General features: G+C 40.6%; 1 protein-coding gene and 1 pseudogene across 2 annotated transcripts in view; both read right to left on the bottom strand.

The window, feature by feature from the left end:
* ETFDH (electron transfer flavoprotein dehydrogenase) overlaps positions 1–27,460 on the bottom strand; it is a 34,253-nt gene that overhangs the window by 6,348 nt on the left and 445 nt on the right. The window contains exons 2-9 of one of the 2 annotated variants that reach the window (XM_029234984.1): positions 16,051–16,191; positions 15,275–15,504; positions 13,226–13,307; positions 12,659–12,777; positions 10,358–10,435; positions 3,969–4,115; positions 2,639–2,779; positions 1,303–1,446 (exon numbers count right to left, since the gene is read on the bottom strand). In XM_029234984.1, coding sequence (XP_029090817.1) covers positions 1,303–1,446; positions 2,639–2,779; positions 3,969–4,115; positions 10,358–10,435; positions 12,659–12,777; positions 13,226–13,307; positions 15,275–15,504; positions 16,051–16,191 — 1,082 coding nt within the window. Of the gene's footprint in view, positions 1–1,302; positions 1,447–2,638; positions 2,780–3,968; positions 4,116–10,357; positions 10,436–12,658; positions 12,778–13,225; positions 13,308–13,411; positions 13,862–15,274; positions 15,505–16,050; positions 16,192–27,460 lie in introns of those variants that run through there. The other variant, XM_029234985.1, reaches the window with a different exon arrangement.
* LOC114902618 lies at positions 19,286–19,954 on the bottom strand (annotated as a pseudogene).

The raw sequence follows: 27,460 nt of genomic DNA, 5'->3' as shown, positions 1-27,460 counted from the left end.
AAATTTTTGTCTCTGAAGGGTCTTCAAAAACTTAATGGAAGTAAGTTTCTGAATCTTTGACTAATTAAATCAGAAAACTTAGGTTAAAAGTGTATTGTGTGTGTGGGGTCACCTCTTCCTGCTCATCTAAAGATCATCTGAGATGCTGAAGCACACAAGGCAGGTGTCATAAACACGAGTCTGTATGTACTACTGCATACACAGAAGCCTTTACACTATAAATTAAAGAGTAGAATTAGGCTGGCAATAGGTATTATGCACATTATTCAAAAAAGTTTAATGGGCTTGAACATAGGAAATTTAGCAAATATTATTGCAAACGAATAACTGCTCCAGAAATAAAAACAACCTCATGGGAGGTAACCCCGCAGCAATGGAATTTAGGGACAGTGTTATTTTTAGGGTTCTAGTGATGACATTCATAATTTAGCTGTGATTGTACTTGACTTTATGAATGTATTTAGAACTTCACTTTAAAGGTTAAGTCAACTTTTCTCCCCAATTTTCTATGATCTATTTGTTACTTTTACAACAGATTAAAAACAAAAAGATATCAGATTTCTAAAATATCAACAGTTCTAGATTCCTAGAATATTAGAGACAGAAGGGATCATCTTTATTTTACAGATGAGCCCTTAACGCCCGAGGAGTTAAATAACTTGACCAAACCGTTTGGTGTAAGTTTTAGAGCTGACTTTTAGATCATCTTACCTGTCGAATACTATTTCCAAAACAGTTCTAATAGCTTTTATCATAGTTAGCCATCTAGCTCTTATTTCATTGTTTAATAACTAAATACTTAATAAATTATCTCATTGTTTAATAACTAAATACTTAATAAATTAACTGCATTTGATAGTATTTATTTTGAACATATACTAAAATAGGACAATTAAGGGTAAAAACTTAACAGAAGCCACCTAAAGGGCATGGATGACACTAGGTAGTTGAGATTAATTAATTACCTTTGCTGAAAACTACATCTGTCCTTGAGTTTCCTGGCAGCAAAGGAATAAAGGAAAAGATCTTGGATCACATAGTTTAAATTCTCTGGTTAAAGACAAACCAATAAACAAAAAAGCCCATCAGTTTTTCTCTAGAAATCAATATATCCTTAAAATTAAATTCATGGTGTCATTTAACTCTGGTGTGGTACAGTTTTATAAATACTAGGGTGCTTTGCTTAGTTACTTAAATTTTCTTCCTGAGATAATCTTCGATCCTTTATTTAAAGTTGTTACCTTATGTTTCAACGTTGAATTTAAAATACAGAAATAAGGATTAAAAATGCGGAAGTGTTACCTGAAAGCCACCTTCATTGAGGGCTCTGGCTCCATATGCAACCCTTTTCCCGCCTTCCAACGTCGGCTGGATGCTAGGGTGGTGTTTCCACCTCTGGAACTCTCTAAATGGACTTAGGTACGGATTTTGATAGTCTAGACCAACCTTAAAATGTTTATATTTAAATGAGACATTGTTACTTCAAATTATATCAGGCTGAAATGTGAGCAATATTTACCAGAGAACATGTACATTAAACTGCTTGTACTCAAAGTACTTAGAGAAAGGTATGCAATGACCCAAATTTAAATAAATAACCCAATAAAATCTGTTTGGAAAAGAAAGTGTAAACAAAAGGATGCCATGTGTTTGTAACTGGCAGAACTTGAAAACATTTAGAACGTATTAATAAATCATTGTGCTTTGTAAATCAAAGTCCAAATTAGAAAAATGTTTGTAGGTAAGTGTTACACATTATGTTTCTACAAAAGGAGTTGTAATAATTTATCATTCATTTCTCAATACCAACTCCAGAAATAAACTAATAAGCTCAATGCAGTACTACTGTGGCAAAAATGAAGAAAAAGAATGTATTCGCACTTACAAAAAAAGAAGGTGAAAAACATTAGAGATTACATTTTTACCAAAAATGCTGAAATTAATAACCAAACCCTTTTTGCTTTGAAAAGATTAAGTCACTATAAAAACTAAATCAAAGTGATGCACCGAACACAATAATACATAAATTTAACAACGTGTCATACACAAGTCTAACCATGACATTGAACTATAGAGCTGCAACTGCAACGTGCAGGAACTCATATCACTTTTCCATTCCTTGTAATGTTCAAGATGTAATTTACTGTAAGGATGTTTAAGCGACCAAAAGGGAGGAAATGGTCCTGTTTTAGTTAGAGGTTCAAACCCAGTGCGGACTGCACTTCCTGCAGTGGTGTGCCACAGTGGACATGGGCTTCAGGTCAGACAGGTTCGGGTATGAGTCCTGCCTCTATCACTTAATGCGTGTGTCTGGGAAGGCTGTTTAGCTTGTCTGGACTTCAGTTTTCCCACCAGTAAAATAACGCTAGACCAACTTCACAGGATTCTTATGGACCAGGATTCCCAGGGAAGCATCCAGCACAGGGCCTGGTGTGTAGCAGCTACTGTACTACAGCTACGTGAGCTGAAGCAGACCACTGTCTACAGTGGCCATAAGCACTTCAGATGTGGACAAAAGCAGAGAGGAAGCTTTAAATGAGAAGCCTTTTACATTCTCCAGATGCAAAGCCCTGGATTTGTGACACTGAAGACCCAGTGGCTCTCAGAGTGGAACTTCCCATCACGGAGTGTAACTTACCACGAAGCCGAGCGCTACGAGGGGCTCCCCTTCATTCAGGTGATAGAGGAAAGAGCCCCCATACGTGTGTCTGTCCAGGGGCCAGCCAACAGTGTGATCGACTCTCCCGGGTTTCCACTTCTTCTCATCGATAATCCATAACTTTAAAAAAAAGTCCTAGAGTATTATTTAGATGTTTTATGTCACCACATGTATAAAACTTGCTAAGTTTTATGTCTTATTTATGAAAGTTACAACTGAAAAGCAGAAATAAGAGAAACACACAAAAAAGTACTTCAAATATCCCAGAAAATGACATCAAAATGCAGCAGGACGATCGGAGTAAGGAAACAGGTGAGGAACTCTGTAAGACATTAATTAAGTTCTCAGATGGGTAAGGCGTTCGTGCGGTTGTGGGAAACGCCGCTGAAGAGATGGGGTGCTGGGAACCACCTACACCCTGACCCGGGTGACGGCCACACGGGCGTGTTCGCCTCATGAACGTGAGCTGCGCCCTGCACTTCGGATCTGTTACTTTACAGGACAGATGTTATTCTTCAGTAAAAGAAACCAGTGTGCTCCCTCCTGCACCACCCTCTCCCCGACTGAAGCTAACTGATCATCCTGTTTTCAGAATGGTTAAGTTTTAAATTGCAAACAACAATTTCCACAGGAAATATTATCTAAAAATCAGATATTATGTGTCACCACATAGAATTATGTACAGTCTACCAAAACAATTAAGCCCGTATTCACAATATAATGAATCTAGTTATATATAGAATTTGAAACTTTCTGAGCTTTACCCTAAAAGGATTCTTAACAAAAGAGTTATGATGAAACTTTTGCGCTAATAGACCTAAGGTTTGGATAAACTGAGAAAATATACAACACTCAGCCTAATTAAATTTTAGGCTGCAGGTCAATATACTATGGCTGAATGTATATTTCATAAACTAAATTATCTTTATGTTATAATTTTGAATAAACAATTTTTGTAGGATGTGGTCATTTTACAAAGAGCATTGGATAACAGGTCAAATCCTATTAGGGCAGATGGCATTACCATGAAAAAGATCAATATCACAAATATTTTCAAATTCAAGACTTCAATCAACATTTGATAAAACAACTAGAACATGCAGACACAATTTAGGTAACAGTAAAATTTGATTAGTAATATTCTCCAGCCCCTTGAAAAATATCCCTAATGTTTTCAGTCATTATGAACATTTCAGGTTAATGAAAAATATAACTATAAAATTAAATCAATATTATAAACCACACGACAATACAAATGAATGTAAGCTTCATCTTTTCACGTGAAAGTCACACCGGCAAACTCGAGTACCTCCTTGAGCCCGATCCCGTACGTCTGGGGCTCGCAGTTGGCCCTCAAGTCGAACTTCCTGTACAACTGCTTGGCCAGGTGTCCGTGGCAGCCCTCTGCAAAGACTGTGACTTTGGCATGTAGTTCCAGCCCCCGCTCAAAAGTTGTCTAAGAAACAGGAACACGTTAAATTGCAATGTTTGACAATTTTAAAAATATTCACATTCTGGTCAGTTTTGAATTGATCTATGATTCAGGTATAGAAGAGAAGGTGCAGATATATAACTTTAGTAACAGAACTAAACACTGTTTTAAGTGGAATCTAATTTAAATTTTATAACGTATCTTGTGTCTTTGTCATATTGATCGAATGGTTAAGTCTGTATGCATTAAAAAAACAAATAAAGCATGCTCATCCCCCCACGAAAAATTATCTACAAATGAATGTACAGTGAGAAGTGAAGGGGGGCAGCCGAAATGAGTGAAGGGGGTCAAGTGTGTGGTGATAGGTGGTAACCAGGCTTGGGGTGCTCACCACTGTCTAGTGTATACAGATGTCGAATTATAATGCTAGACACCTGAAACTTATATAACTAAAAGAAAATTTTTTTAAAGTGAAAGGCCATTTCCCCATTGTTCCTGATTTTTCTAGTCCCATGATTTGAAGCAAAAAACACCATTAATAGATTTCTTGTGAATCATGCCAGAAATTTTCCATGAATAAAAAAACTACATGAGTCTATGTATATCCTTCTAACACAAACAAGATCATCCTAAACATACTCTTCAGCTACTTGCTTTTTTCACTTTAATTTTACTTGTTCTCTATTGCTGGATATATACTGTAAAACTGCAACTTGTTTTTTCCAAGGGGAAAAAATAAGCTACAATTAAAAAGTCTTTCTCTCTCTCGTTTGCTCTCTGTATCTTGCACTTATATCCGGCCCATGGTAGGTACGCAGTAAAGCTCCTGAATAAAGGAATGCAGAATAATAAGGAAAGTCTCTTATGAAATATATATTTCCCGATATTTCTCCATTCATATGTTTACAGGTATTGTGTGTATACAGAAACATTCATACAAAAAAAAATGGTTTATACGGACAAAGCATTTTATAACTGTTTTCACATTATACAGTATAAAGTGATTTGCCTAAGGCAATATATACCAAATTAAACATTCATTTTTTAAATAATTAATTAATTAATTAATTTTTGGCCGCGTTGGGTCTTCGTTGTTGTGCGCCGGCTTTCTCTAGTTGCAGAGAGCAGGGGCTGCTCTTCATTGTGGTGCACAGGCTTCTCACTGTGGTGGCTTCTCTTGTTGCAGAGCACGGGCTCTAGGCATGCAGGCTCAAGTAGCTGTGGCTCGCGGGCTCAGTAGTTGTGGCTCACAGGCTATAGAGTGCAGGCTCAGTAGTTGTGGCGCATGGGCTTAGTTCCTCCACGGCGTGTGGGATCTTCCCAGACCAGGGCTCGAACCCGTGTCCCCTGCACTGGCAGGCAGATTCTTAACCACTGTGCCATCAGGGAAGTCCTAAGCATTCATTTTTAATGCTTGGATAGATTCCTACCTTCTCAATCAGCTCTCAATAACTGGACGTTTAGGTTATTCCAGGCTGTTTCACTATTATAAGCATGGCTCACATTGATATCCTTGACGCGAAATATTCTCGGTCTAAGTGGTAAGGACTATTTCACTACTGATTTCATACGTTCAGTCACTAGAGAGTCTGAACATCTTTCACGTTTGTTGGTGACTCTGTGTTTCTCTGTGCAGAGCTCACCAGCGTCATACACGTGCACACATGTCCTATAAGTGACTGTGCTGAGTACCTTTGGATCTGTTCCCACCTCCTTCCTCTTACTATACTTCACTCGTCCATAAACCCTGTTAACAGCCTAGCATGCCAAGTTTTACCCAAATATATATACATACGCACCTGTGGACTGAAGTATTTACACAGACACCTCAACTTTTTTGGTTCCTGATTTATTTCACAATGGTAGCATCATATAATACAGACTTTTCTGTATCTTACTTTTCTCACAATAATACTTCATGGAAACCTTTCCAAGTCACCGTGTGGCTCAAATCTTTCTTTTTAATGGCAGGTAGTAGTCCGTGTGGGAACACCGTAGGTTATCCAGCCATTCTGCTAATGGGTAATAGCCATTCACTGTTTCCAGTTTATTTGCTATGATAAGCAATAGCATAAAACATACACCCTGTATATGTATCCTTACAACATTGGTGCTTTTATTCCTGTAAGCTAGGTTCCCAGGAGTGGCACTGTACAATCAAAGGGCACACCTACTTTTATTTTATGAGATGTTCCCAGACTGCTTTCCCCAAAGCCTGAACAATTCACATTTCCACCCACAGTGTATAAGAAGACCCTTTTCCTATTTCTAGCCAGTGACAGTATAACTGTTCCTTTCACGGTTTTGCTAAGTGTAGAGCTGGCTAACTTACTGCTATTTTAATTTGCATTTTCCGGATTACTCTTTTCAGCAACTTTTTCTTTTTGATTCAAGAAATATTAACTGAGCACCTCTGGTGTGCCAGGTTGTATGCTAGGCAGTGGGGCAGAGATGACAGAAAAACACTGTCCGTTTCCCTGGGGCCAGGCATGGAGGCAGAGCTAAACATAAATGACTACGCAGGCGTGCAAGGACTAGGTGTGACTGTGTGCCGTGAGGAGGGCTGGGGAGCCGGCACAGGACCCTGGGGCCCAGATAAGAGACATCAGAGGACCTGCCTCCTGGCTAGTGGTTACTGCTCGCCGGAATCTGCTCTTCATTTTGTAAGATTCTGCCCGTTTTTCTACTGTGTTCTCTTTTTTCTTGTCAATGTAGAAGTGCTCTTTGACATCACGGGTCGTCAAAAATTTTCCCCCGATCTCCTGCTTATCTGCAGACTCACTAGTATTTTTGGTATACAGAAGTGTTTAATTTTTAAATAGTTAAAAAAGGCCTGCCTCTTATAGTTTTTTAATTTCTTGCCTTTATAGGATGGTTTATCTACCCTACACCTAGGTTGTAATTATAACCTAGATTTCTAATTTTTTTATTGTTTTAAGAAATCATCAGAATTAAAATAAAATGAAAGTCTATTTGCTTCCAGATGGACATGCAGTTTACTCAGCACCACTTATAAAACAACTCGATCTTAATGGACTAAAATATTCCTCTTAGAGGCAACATGCTCCTTAGTGTGCAAGGGGCAGCTCTGGAGCCTCTATTCCAACCCCAGCTCCACTACCTAACAGTGGCCTGACCCTGGGCCAGTTACTTAACCTCCAAAACATGAAAACATCCACATCAGAATTCTGACAGTAAGATGCCTATTAGACCTAAGATTAGAGCTACTGAATGAGCAGCAGGACGCAGGATTCTGGGACTCAGGGGAGACGTGTTTCAAGCCCTGTCACTGGATACTCAGAGGACAGGGCGCAGAGAAAGAGCAAGCAAAGGCGGCAGGAGGGGCCCTGAAACACCACGAAAACCAGGAGAAGGTGGTGTGAAAAGCCAGGTCCAGACAGTGTTTCAGGAATGAAAAAGTTATTCAGCTGTGCCAGCACTGCCCACCAGGGGCCAAGTGAGAGGACAGAGAACTGGGTACCACCAGGCGGAGGTGGCTGTGAGCGACGAGAATGTTTCCGTGCAAGAGCAGGAGGAAGCCTAACCACGCCGGGATCAACGGAGCCAATTGGCGGAGAACAAAGTATCCATCCCTGCTTCTCCTCACCCCACCGGCCGTATGAAAATAAACTTGCATGGGCTTCCCTGGTGGCACAGTGGCTAAGAATCCACCTGCCAATGCAGGGGACACGGGTTCGAGCCCTGGTCCGGGAAGATCCCACGTGCCGCGCAGAGCAACTAAGCCCGTGCGCCACAACTACTGAGCCTGCACTCCAGAGCCCGCCAGCCACAACTACTGAAGCCCGCGCACCTAGAGCCCATGCTCCACAACAAGAGAAGCCACCACAATGAGAAGCCTGCGTACCGCAACAAAGAGTAGCCCCTGCTCACCGCAACTAGAGAAAGCCCACGTGCAGTAACAAAGACCCAACACAGCCAAAAATAAATAAAGTAAATTAAAAAAAAAGAAAGGGGGACTTCCCTGGTGGCACAGTGGTTAAGAATTCGCCTGCCAATGCAGGGGACACAGGTTCAAGCCCTGGTCCGGGAAGATCCCACATGCTGCAGAGCAACTAATCCTGTGCACCACAACTACTGAGCCTGTGCTCTAGAGCCCGCGAGCCACAACTACTGAGCCCACGAGCCATAACTACTGAAGCCCGCATGCCTAGAGCCTATGCTCCACAACAAGAGAAGCCACTGCAATGAGAAGCCTGCGCACAGCAATGAAGAGTAGCCCCCGCTCGCCGTAACTAGAGAAAGCCGCACGCAGCAACGAAGACCCAACACAGCCAAAAATAAATAAATAAATTAAAAAAAAAAAAGAAAAAGAAATTTACAAACTCAAATTACTGAGACTCCACTATACTCTTCTATGCTTTTATATCTATATAAATACAATATATGAGTGTTTTTACAACTACAAAGCACAAGACACAAAAATATACATTTAAACAAATACCCTGACAATACACACACAAAAAGAACTATCAGAATGGTAGAATTTGCGTGCTTCAATGTTGCTGTAATATTAAATACGGACATTTTTAAAGAATAAAATGCAATTTATAATCAAATGATCATAATACAGAAAAGAATAGCCATAACACAGGAAAGAATACAAGAAAGACAGTATTCTTTTATCATCACTGAGTTCCCTTAAGCCCGAGCTCCCTTACTGAGTTCATGATTCCTCTCCATCCAGAACTCTGTTCCCTTTCTGTGCCCTCTGACCTCACCCTGCGCTCACTCAACACCAGTCAACTAGAGTCCGATGACTACAATGGCTGCCACTGATAACAGTCACTGCACTAAAATGGCTCTTGTAGATCTCATCACTAGCGTACAAACTCAGGCTGTTTCTCCAGGGCAAGATGAGCCCAGAGACCCCCTGAGGCGTGGACCACCCGGCCAGAGCATCGTCAATCAGAGACACCCTGACCCCCGAAACAGAGTAAGAAATGTCACGAGATGATGATTCTTCCCAGCTTCTTTATTCTTCTGCTTTAAAACACCCGGAACCCAAAGACCGGGTGCAGTGGATCTGAGAGGCTTGTCTCACACCCCCTTGCTGGGAGCCCTGCAATAAACTCTTACTTTGTTGCAAACTCCTGCTATCAGAGTCTGGCCTTCTGTGCTGAGGGTACAGGTCACACTATAAGAAGCAGGATGAGATAAGAGGTGTTGCAAACCTGGCTATGCATCAGAATCCCTGGGGCTTGATACAAGACAGCTTCTTGGGCCCTGCCACAGGATAGGCTGAGCCCCAAGGCCTCATGTGATTCTGGTGTAGCCAGCCAAGCCACTAGGAGAACGACGATGCAGGTAAGACTCGAGAGCTTTGGCACTTGCTAATCTCTGTGCAGGAAGGATTGAAAAGCAGGACGATCTGCTGGAGGAGACGTAGACTAGATGCCCAGCTCTGTTCTAGAATGGCAGAGAGGACTAACTAGGAGTTGACAAATCTCTACTGAGGCCCCGGCACTGCCTGGCACTATGCTAGCTCTGGAGTAACCCTCCATGATCTCTGAGGTTCTAATCTAGTTGAGAAATTAAGACAATTAACAAATAAACATGAATAGGCAAGTTAATTTATCAAGATGTTAATTTGTGTTTTGCCCTTGTTATCATAGGAAAGCAAGGTATTTTTCTTCCTTGTCCTTTCCAAGGGATCTTACAGAGTGTGAGATCCATGTCTTAGGAGCTCTTCTTTTACAAATGCAAAAATAACAAGTTGTGAAAACCAGAAGGCCATTGAAGCCTATTTTGAAAGAGATGAGGTCAATCAGTTTTGCATTTACCAAAAGATGTCAAAATCCTGTCAAAGACTCCATCAGCATTACTGACAGTAATAATGAAAATGACTCTTGTCCACAGAAGTGGAAACTGTGGAGGTGGCCCAGCTGCTGACCCACGTGTGCATGGTTTTTGATTCTCCTTGAACTGGTTGTAACATCTTACTGATTCCCTCATTAATTAATGAGTGAAATAAAATCTTTGACCCATGTTTGTTTGATATTTGTATGTCATGTTTTTTCTTTTAAGAAAATTATTGTTAAACATGTTATATCTACTTGCCTAAATTATGGTTAGTTCAAAGATGTTTCTCTATTTTTTAACAATGAGAAAAATTCCACATTAATAACTAATGTTCTAACATGCACTTAATTAATGTGCAGTTTGTAGCAAGACTGAATTATTGGGTGTGAGTTGATTCTTTCTCTTTCACTGTCAGTTTGTGAAGCGCAGAACTGTTATGTGCATACCTTGGGCGCACCATCCTTCTGTATCCCTACGTCGTTGGTGGCAATTCCTTTCACGCTACCGTCTTCATGAAAAAGGACCTAGAATGAAAACACGTTTGGTTATCACCTGGGGATTCACAACCGCTTGCAAAGAAACAAACAGCCTTCGGTTTTTAGAAGGTGAGCTTGTTGTCAAGGTTATAGAGACAAAGGCTTAAGAATGTTCCGGCAAAAAAGGGGATGTGCTTCTAAGCTACTCCCTTCTAGACAGAACACAGCTCAAACAGCTGGAAATGAAGGAAATGCCCTGACCTGGTGAGGAAGAACAGGGGGAGCTGCCAGAGAACAACGAAGGAGCCGGGAAGATGCAGCGGGAAGCCCTCTGCCAAGTTCAGGGGTCAAAGGCATGTGCACAGAGCTTGGGGTCAGCACCCGTGACAGGCTGGACCGTCAGGTGGGCGGCTGAGGAGAGTGTCAGGAAAGCCTCTGTCTCCAGTGAGCCCAGACCCCAAAACCAAAAGACCAAACAACAAGACAAAACAGAGAGGGGCTGAAGGCAGTCCAAGTTATTTCTGGACCACAAAGAAAAGGGAAAACTGGTCAAAGGTATGATTCTGAAGATGAGAAATAACATTGGTTTCTGTTTCCTCTGGAGGAAAATGCTCTTTGGACAGGAAAGAACAAACTGTACACTAGAACCTCACAGCAGAAAGCACGGGAGAGGAAAGGCGAAACAAGAACCAGCAGCAATGGATGTGACACCTTGAAAACAAATCCACAGTAGTATGTGGCTGTGGCCTGGACCCGAAAACGGCCTCGGTGTACAAAACCTGGGGAGGAGAGGAGAGCTGCAAGGGACCAGAGAGAGACAGAGAGAGACATGGAGGGAGAGAGAGCGCAGGCGAGCGGGCATGTGTGCAGATACACTCAAAAAGTGAAAATCATGGATGCTACAGAACACCTACTTCTGACTTTGATTCCTGTTGAACACAGTTTAATTGGGAGAAATGCAAAACCAAATGCATGTGCATGAACTGGGAAACCAGAAATCAGTAGTGGCAAGTGTAATGCAGGGACCATGTATTTTATTTGGTTTATATACTGTAAAGGTAAAAACAAAGTTTTTCAATTTTCGCTTGTGCCAAAAACAAGAGCACTCCCTCTCTCATCCGGATTTTTTTTAGCATTTCCTTTAGAAAACTTAACTGTAAACCCTTTCTCTGTCTCTCTTAGATATATGGGAGTCATGTTAAAAGCTAAGTAAGACTCCTGCCAGGTCTGTATCTCAGCAATGAGTTTCTTGGGTATTCGGGGACACACCTGAGATGTGACCATGGAGGAGGATGGTGGCCGGTCTCCCTCTCTCTGGGGGAAGAGTCTGGGCTCCGTGCTGGCCTCCACGTTGTCACTTCCCACTTGTCACAAAGATACAGGACGCTTTATTTGTCCTTTGGATAGAGACGATTAACGTGCATGTAATGGACTGTATCTGCCTGACTCTGTAAAAGGGTGAGATTTCTTTCTGTTTCGGCGACCTCCCTAGCAGATGGCCTGTAGCTGCACTGTAGTCTTGGCAAGAAAAAAACTGTTTCATTCTTGTTTATAATATGTAGAGGTGATTTTTCTGGGCTGGCAGGAGATTTTAGTTTTAATAATTTCCCCAACAGTATTCAGTGAGAAGCTACAGTCCGATGTGGCCGCCAAAAGTTATTTTGAGGAAATTACTGGGAGAACAGTTTCCAGAATGAAGAGGGGAATAGCCCTGCTGTACAGCAGGCTGGAAGTAGTGCAGACATTCTGGGTGCCACTTCGAAAGGGAATAAAAAGGGAACGCGGTCAGATGAGGGCAAGGAGAATACTGAAGGGACTCAAAATATTTACATATTATATGGTGGCTGTAAGAATGGAGGCTATTTAACTGGGAAGAGAAAAACCACCTGCGAAGGTGGGGAAGGAGAGCAGGGCATAGTTATAACTGGAGAGTTCTCCCTGGAGGAGGGCACAGATTCGTTCCACACAGTATAAAACAGTAAATAAACGTCTCCTCAACTTAAGGAAGAGAGTATCACCAACAAACCAAACATCGGGGATATTTTTTCATCCTTGAAGGTGTTCAGTCCTAAGCTGGACAGTCACATGATGTGGTGACAAGGACTTCAAGTACCCTTTGCGTGAGATCTTGCTAAGATTTCTTCTGATCTTGCAATTCTAAAATCCTATGGCTGTTTGAAAATATACATTTACCTCTGAACCCATCTTGGTTGCTTTTCAGAAGAAACAGAGACCGTGTCCTATAAGCACTAAGAACAGGGCCCCACAAACCTCTGCAGCCGCGTAGCCGGGGTACACTTCCACACCCAGGGCTTCCGCCTGCTCTCCCATCCAGCTCACCAGATGTCCCAGGCGCACAATGTAATTGCCATGATTGTTCATTGGGAGACCTACAGATACATGCTTGGTTTAGAAGTCTGACTTTTTATGGGTAAAACATCTCAAAAACAGAAATACTTAATTTAGAAGTTCTAATCAATGTCTAATTTCTACATAAATACAGACACATCATCTTATGGCCATAATTTCAATTTATTTTCTAACAATTCTGGTCTAGAGTTCAAATTATTATTGCATTGAAAACGACATTACAGACTAAATTAAAAATCCCTGGTTGCCGTACAAGACTATCTCAATTCTTCTAGACCGGAAGACAAAAGCACTGGGCTCTAGGCCTGCTTTCTTCCCCACAAGCTAGCTGTGAAATTTTGGTTAAGTCCTTCGAGTCTCTGGGACTTAGTTTTCTCATCTGTAAAAGGAAGGGATTCCACCCGATGAAATGTAGCTCCTTCCAGCTGTGGAATTCTGTTAAGTCTACGAGTATTTATCATTCCTCACCTGGGAGAATTGGCACAGGAATTCTATATTTCTCTGTCAAAATTCCAAATCTATCTTCTGTAACGGGAGTGTTAAGTGGAGCCTGGAAACAAAAGGGGGAGAGAAAAGGACTTTAGTTCATACTTGTGAGGTAAATACAAATCATAAACTACTGTGTCAAAAAGGAAAGGGAACTATCCTCCTCACATTTCTTCCATCACTTCCTTTGGAGAACTTGACACCGTAAATCCTTTGTCTCTTTGAGATGCATGGGAATCTTTTCAAACCTAAATAAGCCATTTTGCATCCCAGGAATGTCTCTGCTGGGGGCCTTGGAGCCACCTTTGAAAGTGAACATCAGGGGGGCTGTCTTCCTGTCTCCCTGCCTCTGTGTGAGATGCCTAGGCACCTGCTGTAACTTCCTGCTCCATGGAAAGAGAAGAGTTTTAGTTTTCCTCTAGATAAAGGCAATTAACAGGCATGGAAGGGATTGGATCTGCCTGGCTACATAAGGCTTTGATGTGAAAAACTTTTTCTATTAGAATTGACATTGTGTCAATAATAATTCAGTGATACCTATTTTTGATATAACATTGAAGAGAGGAAGTTAATTAGGCATAGTTACAGCATTTCTAGTTCCAAGGAGCTCACTACTTTAGAAAGAAGAGCATCGTCCCTTGTGCTAAGCCCCACGTCAGCAAACCCAGCCCTGACCTTAACCTCATTCAGTTCCGGCCTCTCCAAGGAATGTAATCTTACCCGTCAGCCTCTCCACCAGTCCTCGTGAGGCACCACCTGAAGCCTCGCCTGGTAGGCAACAGTGCCTGAACTAACCCTTTCCCCCCCACCCTTTTTTTTAAATCGTAGAGTCCTAACCACTGGCCTGCAAGGGAATACCCTGAAATAACCCTTTTGCTTATGACTTCCATGCCCCACCCCCTTTCTGCCTGTCAAACCCTTTCCTTTTCTGCTGCTCCTTGGAGCTCCCTTCTGTTTGCTAGATGGGATGCTGCCCAGAATCACTGAATAAAGCCAATTTGATCTTTAATTTTACTCAGGTGAATTTTGTTTTCTAACAATATTTACAGAGTATGTTCACAGATACTAAATATTCTAACACTGAATACCTTGAACAGGAGTAATAAAACCCATCTTACAGGGCTTCCCTAGTGGCACAGTGGTTAAGAATCTGCCTGCCAATGCAGGGGACACGGGTTCGAGCCCTGGTCTGGGGAGATCCCACATGCCACGGAGCAACTAAGCCCATGCACCACAACTACTGAGCCTGTGCCCTACAGCCCATAAGCCACAACTACTGAGCCCGCGTGCCACAACTACTGAAGCCCGTGCGCCTAGAGCCCTTGCTCTGCAACAAGAGAAGCCACCACAGTGAGAAGCCCGTGCACTGCAACAAAGAGCAGCCACTGCTCGCCGCAACTAGAGAGCCCGCGCGCAGCAACGAAGACCCAAGGCAGCCAAAAATAAAACAACAACAACAACAAAAACCCCATCTTACAGAAGAAAAAAACTGAGATGCATAGAGTACAATATTTTAACCAAGGTAATACAAATGATGACTGCAGTAAAACTAGCACTTGATTCTCTGTGTATCATACCAGTGACTTTTCTGCTTACGTTATAAGGGGTCTTATTAATGTATTTCCTTAGAAAATTAGATCAAATTATCCTCCTTGGCTTTAGATACTGCAATGTCCCAGGAAAGTTATAGAACACTTTATTAAGAACAATGATATAAACACCTATGGAACAAGTTAGGAAATACCCTCAAAATCAAAAAGCTATATTTATTCAAAGATCTTCTCAAGATAATACCTTCTCATAAATCCAGTACACAGATACCATGTGCAGAAGGCATTAAATGAGTTAATAGCTTAAAATTTTAACTCTATTTGATATGATTCAAATTTTTTGGCCCTTTTAAAATTAAAAATCTATCTACAAATATCCTCTAAGAGACAGAACTGGGTGAAAAGGTTTTCCACACTCCTTTCATTTGGAAATAGAGATGCAATAAAGACAAGACTGGGTATAAAAAACTACTTTTCATACTCCCTTCTCCTTCCAGTCTGGGAACAGCTCTTGGAGAGCTCGTGGGTCCAGGCAAGCCCCTGAGAGTGTGTGCGTGCCTATCTGAGCAGCTTTCTCCACCAGACACACGCGGATGTCCTTCTCGTGCTGGGCCGCCAGCTGCTTGAGCCGAGTGGCTGCTGAGAGCCCCGCAGGCCCGGCACCCACGATTACCACGTCTGCCTCATCTGCAAACCGCTCCATGTTCACCCCTGGAGGGGAGAGGGTTTAAACATATGTAACATCTGTAACTCCATTTCTGCTTTGCGAAGAAGTTCACTTGTACCATTTTTTTAGATTCCACTCACTTTGCTGTAAGGCAGAAAGTAACACAACACTGTAAATCAACTATGCTCCAAAAAAACCCACATATCAATTCTGGGATGACTATTACCTGATGAAATTACAGGCTGGGTTACAAGTACCCACTATCCTTTAGAGCATTATTTATAGAAATAACCCCTCTGCTTCCCATGAGAATTATACTAAGTCCATTACTGTCTTAGTTTATTCTCTTAGGTTCTGTTCGAGGACGTATCTTATTTTAACTTCCATAATCCAACTTTTATCACTGAGATTTATTATTATAAGTTTGCAAGCATTTGCTTATCTACATATTAATATGTAACAGATTTTGTAAAGTTATAAAATATTATTAGATGATTTTACACTATCATGAAAAATATAGTATTTACCTCCACAAAATGATACAAACTGTCTAGAAAAGTCTCAACAATTTTACAGAAACGATTACTTACCTTCCCATCGCTTGTCCTTATCCCGGGGATGAACAGTATAGTGGGTAGTGATTCGAGGTACAGTAGAAGTTGAAGACCATCTTGTAGCACACAGAGGTAGATAATTTTTCTTAATTTGTAAGGCATGAAAGCACTGGTATGCTGCATAAAAATCATGAACAGTATTATTTTTCTAATTAGTTTTTCTCAGGAGTAGATTGAAAAAAAATTTTTTTAAAGCAAAAAAAAAAATCTACGATTGGGGATCAGATCTGGCTTCTGTTTGGTTTTCTGTTAATTACCCTAAACGCTTAAACAGATCACTTAACTGCTTTAGATTTCTGTTTCCTCATTCAAAAAAGTAAAGGGCTACCAGGTGATCACTAAGGGACCATCTTTTTTTGTTTTGGGCCACACCACGCAGCTTGCGGCATCTTAGTTTCCCAACCAGGGACTGAACCCAGGGTCACAGCAGTGAAAGCGCTGAATCCTCACCACTGGACCGCCAGGGAACTCCCCCACTGAGGTACCACCCTGACCTGAAATTTTATGAGTCCACATGATACCTTCTCTTTGGAAACATGTATATCTTCTGGACACGTCAACACTGCGGACTGTCAGTGAATGGTTACATCTATGCTGCAGAGCCCTTAGCTGTGAATTGTCTTTCCTAGGTGAACAATTCAGCTGGCTTTTCCTCAGAAAGCAGTGCTTTCAAATTATAACATTTTAAAAGTATCTAATAAACTAATTTATTCAATTTACCTCATGTCAAGCTTCATTTATAAATAGGATGACCATATAATTTATCACCTAAACTGGATACTTTGAAAGTAATAAGGGGCAGTTACTAATGGTTATGCCGGGACAAGGTGGCAAACTGCGTTTCAGCTTCCTTTTAAATTAAGTGGACCCTGCCATATAGCAGCATCTTCTGAGAGCCTCAAAAACGTATCTATTCTCTGAGTTAGCAAATAGGATTTTATGGAAATAAACAGAAGTGTGCAAAGATTTATCTGCAAGAATGTTCATTAAACCTGTTGTCCTTAAACCTTCACCTCTATCTCCTCCCTCCCTTACCTGAAACCAAGCACATCAAACCTCACAGAAAGACAGAAGCAATCAGGTGGGAACTGTCTCAATTCCTGGCAAGAACCTCTAATGTAATCTGTATTGTGTCCGTCCTTTGTTCATTCTCTCAGGTTATAATAAAGAGATGTCTTTTCTCCTCACTTAGAGTAATCCTTCCACCTGGATGATGAGGCTAACCCTTCCCATCTTCTTAGAGACATTCCTACGTCAAAGACCCCCCTAACTCCTGTATCTTCAATTTCTCACTCCCTTCTCTGGTACTCCTCTCCATGGCAATCCTTCTCGTAATAAAAGAAGGGCAGAGAATCCTCCCTTGGGAATAGCCCTGAAAGATATAAAAACTTTTATTTGTAGCTTAAGTAATTAAAATCTGTTATGGGAGAAGGGATGGAATAATCAAAGGAACAGAATAAAGAGTTTAGAAATAGACGGAATACACTTAAGGATCTGTCATATGATAAAGACACCACTTCAAATAAGGAAGAAGAGACAGCTCGTCATTAAATGGTCAGAGACAGGTAGAAAATTTGGAAAAAAGTATACCTCTCTCTTTATATGAAAATGAATTCCATTTGATCAATGATTTTAACAGGAAAAGTCAGAGTATAAAAGTTTATGGTGACAACTTCCCTGGTGGCGCAGTGGTTAAGAATCCGCCTGCCAATGCAGGGGACACGGGTTCGAGTCCTGGTCCGGGAAGATCCCACATGCCGCGGAGCAACTAAGCCCGTGAGCTGCAACTACTGAGCCTGTGCTCTAGAGCCCGCGAGCCACAACTACTGAGCCCACGCGCCGAGCCCATGCTCCGCAACAAGCGAAGACACAGCAATGAGAAGCCCACGCACCACAACGAAGAGTAGCCCCCGCTCACCACAACTAGAGAAAGCCCGTGCGCAGCAACGAAGACCCAATGCAGCCAAAAATAAATAAATTAATTAATTAAAAAAAAGATTATGGTGATATATCCACAAATTATTTGATTCTCTGCTTTTGAGTGTGGGCTGAACTTAAGGATTAGCTTCCAACAAGTAGAGTGCGGCAGGGAAAAATACAAGCTTTACAGTAGAGAAGTATGACAGACACTTTACCCAAGTGATCAACTTTACCATTACCAGCAACAAGACATCCTGGCATCACACGATGTAATGTCATGAGAAGGGCTCCTCACCTCCGTGCTATGCCTCCCCCAAATCCACAACCTTAGTCTAATCGAGAGGAAGCAGCAGACAGACTCGGATCGAGGGACCTCCTACAAAACGCCTGACCAGTGCACACCGCAAGTGCCAGGTCATGAGAGATGAGAAAAGACAGCAGAATTACCACACCGAAGTAGACTTGATATGAGAAGACGTGACAGCTGAAGCAATGTGGGGTCCTGGACAGAAAAGGATCTGAATAAAGTCTGTAGTTTAGTTAATAGTACTGCACCAATGTTAATTTCTTACTAATTGTTCTATGGATACGAAGTTAAGCTGAGTGAAGGGTGTATGGGAACTCCTCGTGCTATCTCAAAAAAAAAAAGGGTGTAAATATTTGTGACCTTGGATTAGGCAATGGTTTCTTAGCTATGACACCAAAAGCACAAGCAACAAAAGAGAAAACAGATACACTGTCCTTCATAAAAATAACTTTTTGTTTTTAAAAGATACCAACAAGAAAGGAAAAAGATAACCTATGGAAGGGGAGAAAGTATCTGCACGTCATATATCTGATAAGGGACTTGTATCTGGCATATATAAAGAACTCATTTCTAATAACAAAAAGACAAACAACCCAATTAAAAACACACAAAGAATCTGAATAGATGTTTCCCCAAAGGAGATAAACAAATGTCCAATAAGCACATGAAAAGATGCTCAATATCATTAACCATCAGAGAAATACAAATCAAAACCACAACACGATACCACTTTATATCCACTAAGACAGCTATAATCAATAAGACATAACAAGTGCTGGAGAGGAGGTGCAGAAATTGGAACCCTCGTGCACTGCTGGGGGGGGGGAGTAAAATGGCGCAGCCACTTTGGAAAACAGTCTGGCAGTTCCTCAGAATGTTAAACATACAGTTTCCATATAACTCAGTCATAGGTATATACTTTTTCTTCCATTAAAAATTAATTTATTCAGATTATGTTTTCCAAAAGAGAGGGTTCTGTGCTAGTCATCTTTGAAAGTTTTCATACCATTTCAGAACCACATTTGTCGGAATGAACATTTCAGATGGACTTGGTGTCATCTGGGCCTGAGAGACATCAAATGAAGCAAAACTGTAGAAGCTGTCCGACATCTTTTGTCTGAACTGAGTAAATGAGTCAACTGAAGACACAGCAGCATTACCTACAGAAGTCTGCTGAGCCAGACTGTCCAATAATTCCACTGAACTTCCAATCTGAGCAACAGATGGAGTTCGGACAATATTCATGGATCCAAAAGGGTGCTGGCTTCCTTCTCCAGATTTAAGACCTGAAATTTTGAAGATGGCACTTGGTTTCCCATTCGTGACAAATCCTAGGAGTTGCCATACTGGCATTCCATTTGAATCAGGATAGGAAAAGTAGACAGATCCTTCCATTTCCTCAGGAAATGGGACTGTTCCCAGCATAAAAACCACAGCACGGTTGATATTTTCATAATCAGGCAAGTCAACAACAAATTTATCCTCTGCCACTTGCTGTGCAGCTGTCTGCACCAGCCTCCCCGCCACCAAGCGGCCAAACATGGTGGCGGCTCCACTCGGCCAGCAGAGACCCGAAGTCCTGGCGCTACTGCCCTAGTCGAGCCCAAGAACCTTCCAGAACGTGGCGGCGGATGCCTACCCCTCTGCTACACAGCAACTAGGCCAGCGGCAGAAATGCCTCCTGCCCCCGTGACCTCTGACCTCTCCTTCCTCAGGTATATACTTAAGATAAAAGAGAACATATGTCTGCACAAAAACTTGTACATGAATGTTCATAGGTACGTTATTCACAGCGAACCCACAGTGGAAACGACCCAAATGTCCATTAGTGGATGGAGAGTTGTTATCTAGGGCTGCAGGGGCTGGGGAGTGATTGTTAATGGGCATGAGGTTTCTTTCTGGGATGATGGCAACGTTCTAAGACACACTGTGGTGACGGTTGCTCAACTCTGTGAATATACTAAACACCACTGAGTCGTATCCTTCAGATGACGTGATTGTATGGTGTGTGACTTGTATCTCAATAAAACTCTTGCTTAAAAAAGAACATTTACAGTCACACACAAAAAAGATTATGGGGAAAACAACTGTAACTTTTTTTTAACGAAACTTTGATGTGGAAAGCTTTTTCTAAGTGTGGCAAAAAAATCTCAAAACTCATAAGATCACTTAACTAAAAATTTAAAACATCTATATGACCAAAAAATGATATAAACATAACTGTCTTTTTTATTTTTGAGATTTAAACACTTAGACACACCAGCTGAATTGTGGTAGAGAAGTGAGGTCAAAAAGTCCAGTGAACTCATAACATCACCATACAAAATCACAGATGGCAATTCTATGTCCATCTCTGATGCCAGTAGTGCTAACACCAGGCTATGAAATGGCAATGATTTAAATACCCGATGAAAATAGAAATGGTAATTTGGGTGGAATTTGGATAGCACTTGACCCAAGAACGATTTCAGATTTCAACTCAATTAAGAGTCGGGCAGATAGTGTCCGCTTTACTTTGATATTCCAAAAAACATAAAGTAAACTGTGGACAAAGAATGTCGCCTGTCATCTCAGTAAACAAAGGATGTTGAGGCCATGAAGCCCTCAGCCACTGCAGCTACCCCCAAGAGTGCACCCTGAGGGGACTCAGGATGGAGAAAAGCAGGATACTGGCCCTAGATGGTATAGGTGCACATCAAAGGAATAATTTCAATTAGCCCAGACTCTTGCATCTTCCCATACAGGGAAAAGCACTAAATTCATTAACTTGAGATTTTTAGTTTTCTCTAATTAGCAGTAATCTTTTGATGTTCCAACTACCTGTTTTTTTTTTGTTTTTTGTTTTGGTTGTTATTGTTGCAAAAACTCTCCAGATCCTGGCTCTTGCCTTATGTCTCTGGAGCAGTCCCTCAGAGCCGTCTCAGAGGTTGTCTCCCGGGCTGTAGTCCTCAGAATGTCTGTTGACTAAAACATAATTCTCAACTTTTACATTGTGTTCTTTTATCCCCCAGGTGACAGTTTGGCGACCACTAAGGGACCTAGAGCTGACTTCTCTCCTTCACCTGAACTCTCTGAGGAACAGGAGCCTTGGTACCAGCAGAGGCCTCTTCTGTCCACCCACCTCCTGAGAGACTCCAGACGAATCTGGGTGAGTCTCCCCTGGTTCTCAGAGCTCCAGATTATTGGTTGATGATCCAGAGTTTTATGTGGCGGTGTGTAACAGGCACCTGGTTCCCAAGCTGAAAGATACTGGGGGTGGGGGGCCTGGCTAAAAGACACTGGGGGCTCTGGACTGGGTGATGAGGTGAGAGGCTGGCCTAATATCTTTGCCTCCAACTAAGACTCCAGCCAGGTTTATGTACGTACAAACCTTATACTTACAAGTACTTACTTAATTGGGAATTAAAGGAAATCTTGCCTCAAAAATGACAAAGATGGGGCTTTTTTATTGTGCACACAGTTAAGTTAGAGAAAACCGGCTTGATAAGACACCTTTTCAGAATTCTGACCTTAAAGTAACAAAAGTCCTCCTAGAGGGAACTTGCATTTCCCTTCCTGTGTCTTTGAGATGTAAATGTTCTACCTGATCTTCGGTGCTGTGTGTGTTTTTAAACTTGGTCTCTGCCATCCGGAAGGTAACATACGGTGTACATCTGTCAGCCAATCGAACAGACTGGGATTCCGAGCAGTCTTCTGTCTGTGCCAACTCTCAGGGACTTTTTTTTGCCATCTTAACCTTCATTGTGTCAGCCTGTTCAACGAAGGCCTTTACTTTCTTAGACTATTTTTGGGAGTAAACCTTCTGGATCTTGTTTAGTCAGCACCCTCCACGCTCTCTTATTGGGAAGCCTCTTGCATTTTATTGGTTTGAGCCACTATTAAGATATACCTCATTAAGGGCCAGATGATGGATCCTGTAAATTGGAGATACTTCTAAACTGGTAAAATTTTAGAGCGCTCTCATAGTGAGCAGCTGTTTTATTGGCACCCATGAAAAAAACAAATTAGAAGGTAGAAAAAGACATATATAATGATTAACCTAAGAACTCCTTTAAAACAAACAAAGGAAAAAACAGTTTGGAAAGACTTATTTGTGGCCTCTGCTTCCCCTCAATGGGTCTTACAGATGCTAATAAAAGCATTAGGCTAATTAATGTTAACTAGTTTAACACGGAAGTTAAAAAAAATGAAGGGAAAAGTCTAGAGACTTCTTCCTGACAAGGTGGAAATTTTAGAGACTGGTACCCCCCAAATAAAGAAATCTACAGATGGTTATTAATAAATGGGATAAATAAAATGGATGTTAGTGGGATTAAAACAAAAGGTTTTGATGCAACACTACCTATGGATGATGGGCCAAAGGGACCCCCTATTGGTTCCCAACATTAAAGGGCCCCAAACAAGTCCACTCTACCCAGTTTAAAAAACATATATATTTAAAAAGCTGGAAGAAAATTACATTTAGATACCTGACCAACAGTTACTTGGGGCAACAGGCCAACTAATCAAATGAAAAGACTGACAAAAGGGCCTGAGTCTCTTGGCTCAACCCCTCACTAGGGACCCCAGAGCCTTTTAAACAAAATAGATAAAATGGTTGGGGAATGAAAGAAAGCTTCTAGGACTCCTTGTATGACCAAAGCTTGTTGACTGGGTCCTAATGGGAACCAAAGTTAAAGGTATAAAAGTTGACAGAATTGAGATGAAAGTTTATAAAAATTGGTATATTTAAATAGGCTTTATATAAGATGTTTACATCTCTTTTGCTGAAATTGTGGGATAGACATGTTTCACTGGGCTTGTGGGATATTTATTGTGGGATAGACATGTTTCACTGGGCTTCCTCTACTTGGTATTATAAGACAGGGCATATGAATCTGGCCCTCATGAACTATTAAACATATGAAATGAAACCAATAGGGTTACCTGAGCCCATACAATATAAGGTAAAAACTGGGAACTAATACTCAGGGGTCAATAAATATAATAATAGACATTTTGCTCTGGGTCTACCCTGTGCACTCAAAAAGAGGGCCGTTGTTAATGCCTTATGCAAGCTTTTGAAGTCATGATAAATTAAATCCTAAAGTTCTAGAACATGGAACTCTTGATTTTCAGTTTAGATGGAAATCTTCTCTCTGATACAAAAGCAAATAAAGTAAGTATAGTTGGGCAAATCAATATTTTAATATCATTTAGGTTGCAGATCAGTTCTTTGGAGAATTAGGAGCAGATGTACCTTTCAAATCTCTACAAATCAGAAATGTAAATACAGCCCACAAAGACCAGAGACTGAGCCTAATTAGCTCAAACAGGTAAAACCTGAAACCAAGGGGAAAAAAAAGGGAAAAAAGGCCTTTTTAAACTCAAACTGTTGGAAAGGTTTCCTCACCCAAAATCTAATTCATAGCCTCCTTAAGGGTTTATCAAGGACAAATACAAATCTTAAGTCTTTTCCACAAATAGTGAAGCCTTGGTCATCTGAGCAAACAAATTCAACTTGTTCCAACTGTTACTTATAAACTAGTGAGTTTATATGGTAATACCTGATTCATAACTAAGCTTTTAGAGTGAAGCTATGCGATCTCTAGTTTTGTCTGTTTATATGTCTGGGTGTACATTACATATGAGATGTCTCAAACTCTGGAAAATATTATCAAAATTAAACTTATAAAAGAGCTCTATTTAATTGACTTAAAATAAGCACTTACAAACTAAATATTTCTAAATATAAAAGAAACTGGCCAGGGTGAATTTTGGGTTCACATGATCTAGGAAATATTCAATATTAAATTAATATCTGATATTAAATCTATCTTAAGCTTGTTGGTTTAGTCAATACAGACATGTCTTACTTTTATTGTACCTAGGTTTACTGAAGGTCATAAGTTCATGTTATTTGTAACAGTTTGTCAACAAGAAAAAAAATTAAATAGTACGATTTTCATAAGTTACAAAATAAAGGTAAGTGAGATTAGAGTTTTCAGGTGAACTCTTCAGGAATAATTATGTTTTGGGTATGTCTATCTTAAAATAGTTTCTTCAGATTTTTGGTAATTTGAGTTTTGACAAGTTAAAAATGATGGGAATTTATTGAATATCCAGGTTATTTCAAATAAGATAAAATACTGGAACGTTAATTGCTAAACAGGTCTAAATCTACCTACTTTTGTCTCCTTACAAGAGGGAAACTAAACATGTTTGGGTTTATTGGACACATGTCTTGTACCACACTGAGGAAAGAAATTATGCTATGAGAAGATGTATGTTTCTAAAGGTTATAGAATATTCAAACCAGGAAATGCTGTTTGTGAACAAACAGTTCATAATCACTTGCTCCTTTTCAGTTTTTGCTAAAGATTAAGGTTTTTAAGGGTTAAAACTGTAATATGTAATCAAAGCTACTAAAAATATCAAGGGAAACATTTCAGTGTGCTAGGAAAGTAGGATGTATGTTCTCAGCAAAAGAAGATATGAAGAATAGAAATGAATTTGTTGGAAAAAGAAGGGTGATTTTGTCCTAGAGACATTTACTTCTCCTTAAAAAAATTCCTTAAAAAAATTAAGGAACAAACTAATATGAACACAGAAAGTTGTGGAAGGTTTGCAGAAAGGGAGCCCTGAAAAGGAGTTCTGGACATGGTCAGGCTGGGATTAGATTAAATTTAATTAGGTAAATGGATTTTGTTGTTAAAAATAGGCTGATGTAGGAATGGACTTGGTTCCTCTCTTTGTTAAGAGAACAAAGTTTTCACTGCTTTTGATAAGAGATTGAGTTTCCCTGACTCTAAGTGATTTGCTTTTGAAGTATTTTGTCGCTTTCATTAAGTGAATTAAGTGTTGTTTCACAGCGACCTATGATCCTATTTGACCAAGTGTTTTGAAACCTTTTTGATACTTTTGACAAACTTCCCAAATCGAAATTTCTAACTAAAGTTCTTCTGACCCCCAGCTAACTCTGAGATGCTTCAAGGGAATCCTGAGATATCTCAAAGAGAGATATTAAACTAAGTTTATTTATGTTAACGTACATGGGAAACACTGTCAAATACGTGGTGATAATACCTTCTAAGGTTAGATGTCATTCATATAGATATTCCAAAATTTGTAAAGAATTCCTAAAAGTCTGATATGTCCTGGTATAATGCTATCAGTCATAATTCTAGTTATTATCTTAAAATGTTGTTTGTCACAGAAATATCCAAGTTTCTTGTCAATTGCATTGTAATCAGATCTTTAACCATGCCATACTAAGTCTTTTGTCGTTTTAGACAATCATTGTTTTACTCTGATGCTTTTATATAATGAAGATCTTCAAGAAGATTTACAAAAAGGACTATTTGACAAATACAAGTTTCTGACAACTTTTAGATCATACCACTGAGCTGGAAAACCTTTCCTCTTACACTTACCCCAAGTTGACTAAGTATACCTTTGTAAACAAAGATGAAACATTTCTTTTTCTCTCTACCTGATCCCTCCAGAATTTGGCTTCTCCAGCTGGCTCCCCTGGGGACTTGATGGCTTATTTCGACCAGATTACAACTAGTTATACTAATCATTGTTTTAATTTGCTTTCTTGTTGGTTTCAAATTACTTATGACTTGTCCCTCTCTCTGCTGCACTCTGACCTTACTAATGTTATTAGCTGTATTATTTATGTCCTGTCTATTTTATAAGATTGCTTTCTCTTGCATTACCCAATGTGTAACCAGGCCTCCAACAAAATCAATGATGTCTTAAGACAGCTGATCACATACATAACTCTAGAATAATTGTAACAGTGCAACTTTAGATATGGGAAGAAGTAACAAGGGAAAACAGCTCCTGGATCGTCATCAACTAGTAAGACAGGCGCTGCAGAGAATTTTAGATTACCAACAGGGCCCAATCCCCAAAATAACACATTGGGTGGCCTCTCAACAGAATCTTCGCCTGATCTAGGAATGAGCCCTCCTAGCACCATGGGACAAAAACTGGTCATGAAATGACTCCCAAACATTGGTCAAATTTATGAGTAAGAGGAGGCACTGTGGACAAAGAATGTCACCTGCCATCTCAGTAAACAAAGGATGTGGAGCCATCAAGCCCTCAGCCACTGCAGATGTCCCAGCTGTGCACCCTGGGGGGATTCAGGATGGAGAGAAGCAGGACACTGGCCCCAGAGAGCAAAGGTGCACATCAAAGGAATGAGTTCAATGAGGCCAGACTCTTGCATCTTCCCATACCTGGCAAAATGCTGAATTCATTAACTTGAGATATCTGGTTTTCACTAATGACCAGTAATCTTTTCATGTTCCAACTACCTGGCTTTTTTTTTTTTTGCTTGTGTTTGTTTGTTTTTACAAAAACTCCTCTGCATCTTGGCTTCTCCCTGACCTCTTCAGAACAGTCCCTCAGAGCTATCTGAAGAGGCTGTCTCCTGGGCTTAAGTGCTCAGTGTGTCTGCGAATAAAACGTAATTCGCAATCTTTAGGTTGTGCATTTTTTTTTTCAGTCAACAATACTTACCCGTTAGGTGTAGTAATACACGCACGAGGTATAGAAACTTTACATGAAATCCTAACTATTTAATCCACGATGGCCGAATTTGACAATTCTAATTTCATGAAATTCGTTGACTTTGCAATAGGTACACCTGTTTATTGTATAACCACAAATTAATTTAAAGAAACTAAAGATAAAAACTAAGTCCGTTGTGGGAGAATTCAATATCCTGGAGTAAACTTTTTTTTTTGACTTGTTAACCGTTCTTTTGTTTTTAAGTAAAACAAAACCAAACCAAACCCAACCCGTCCCGCTGCATCATTCTACTTTTTTTTCTTAAGTGAAAGGGGGGGCGGGTAATGAGGTATTTTACCAAGTCATCCTGACGGTTCTAGGCGCAACCATGACACGAAAAGCCCTAGAGTTAATTTCAGGCAACGCAGAAAAATTCCTGGCCCCAGATCCACTCTGGTCACTTGGGCAGCATTTGAAAGTTACTGCTGGTGGCAGAACGGTTCAAATTCTTAAGAAAGGAGTAGGACGACTGCCAAGACGCCAGACAGCTGAAGACCAAGGGGAAAAGCTGTGCAAATGTTAGTTTACCCATTTCCAACTCGGCAACAGACAACGCCTGGGCTTCGGGAGGGGGCTCAGCACTGGCGCTCGGGGAGA

Source organism: Monodon monoceros, unplaced genomic scaffold, assembly GCF_005190385.1.
Source record: "Monodon monoceros isolate NGI ecotype Baffin Bay Population unplaced genomic scaffold, NGI_Narwhal_1 Super_Scaffold_20, whole genome shotgun sequence".
Taxonomy (NCBI): domain Eukaryota; kingdom Metazoa; phylum Chordata; class Mammalia; order Artiodactyla; family Monodontidae; genus Monodon; species Monodon monoceros.
Note: the sequence above shows the minus strand (reverse complement) of the source record. Positions and strands in the feature narration are given on the sequence as shown.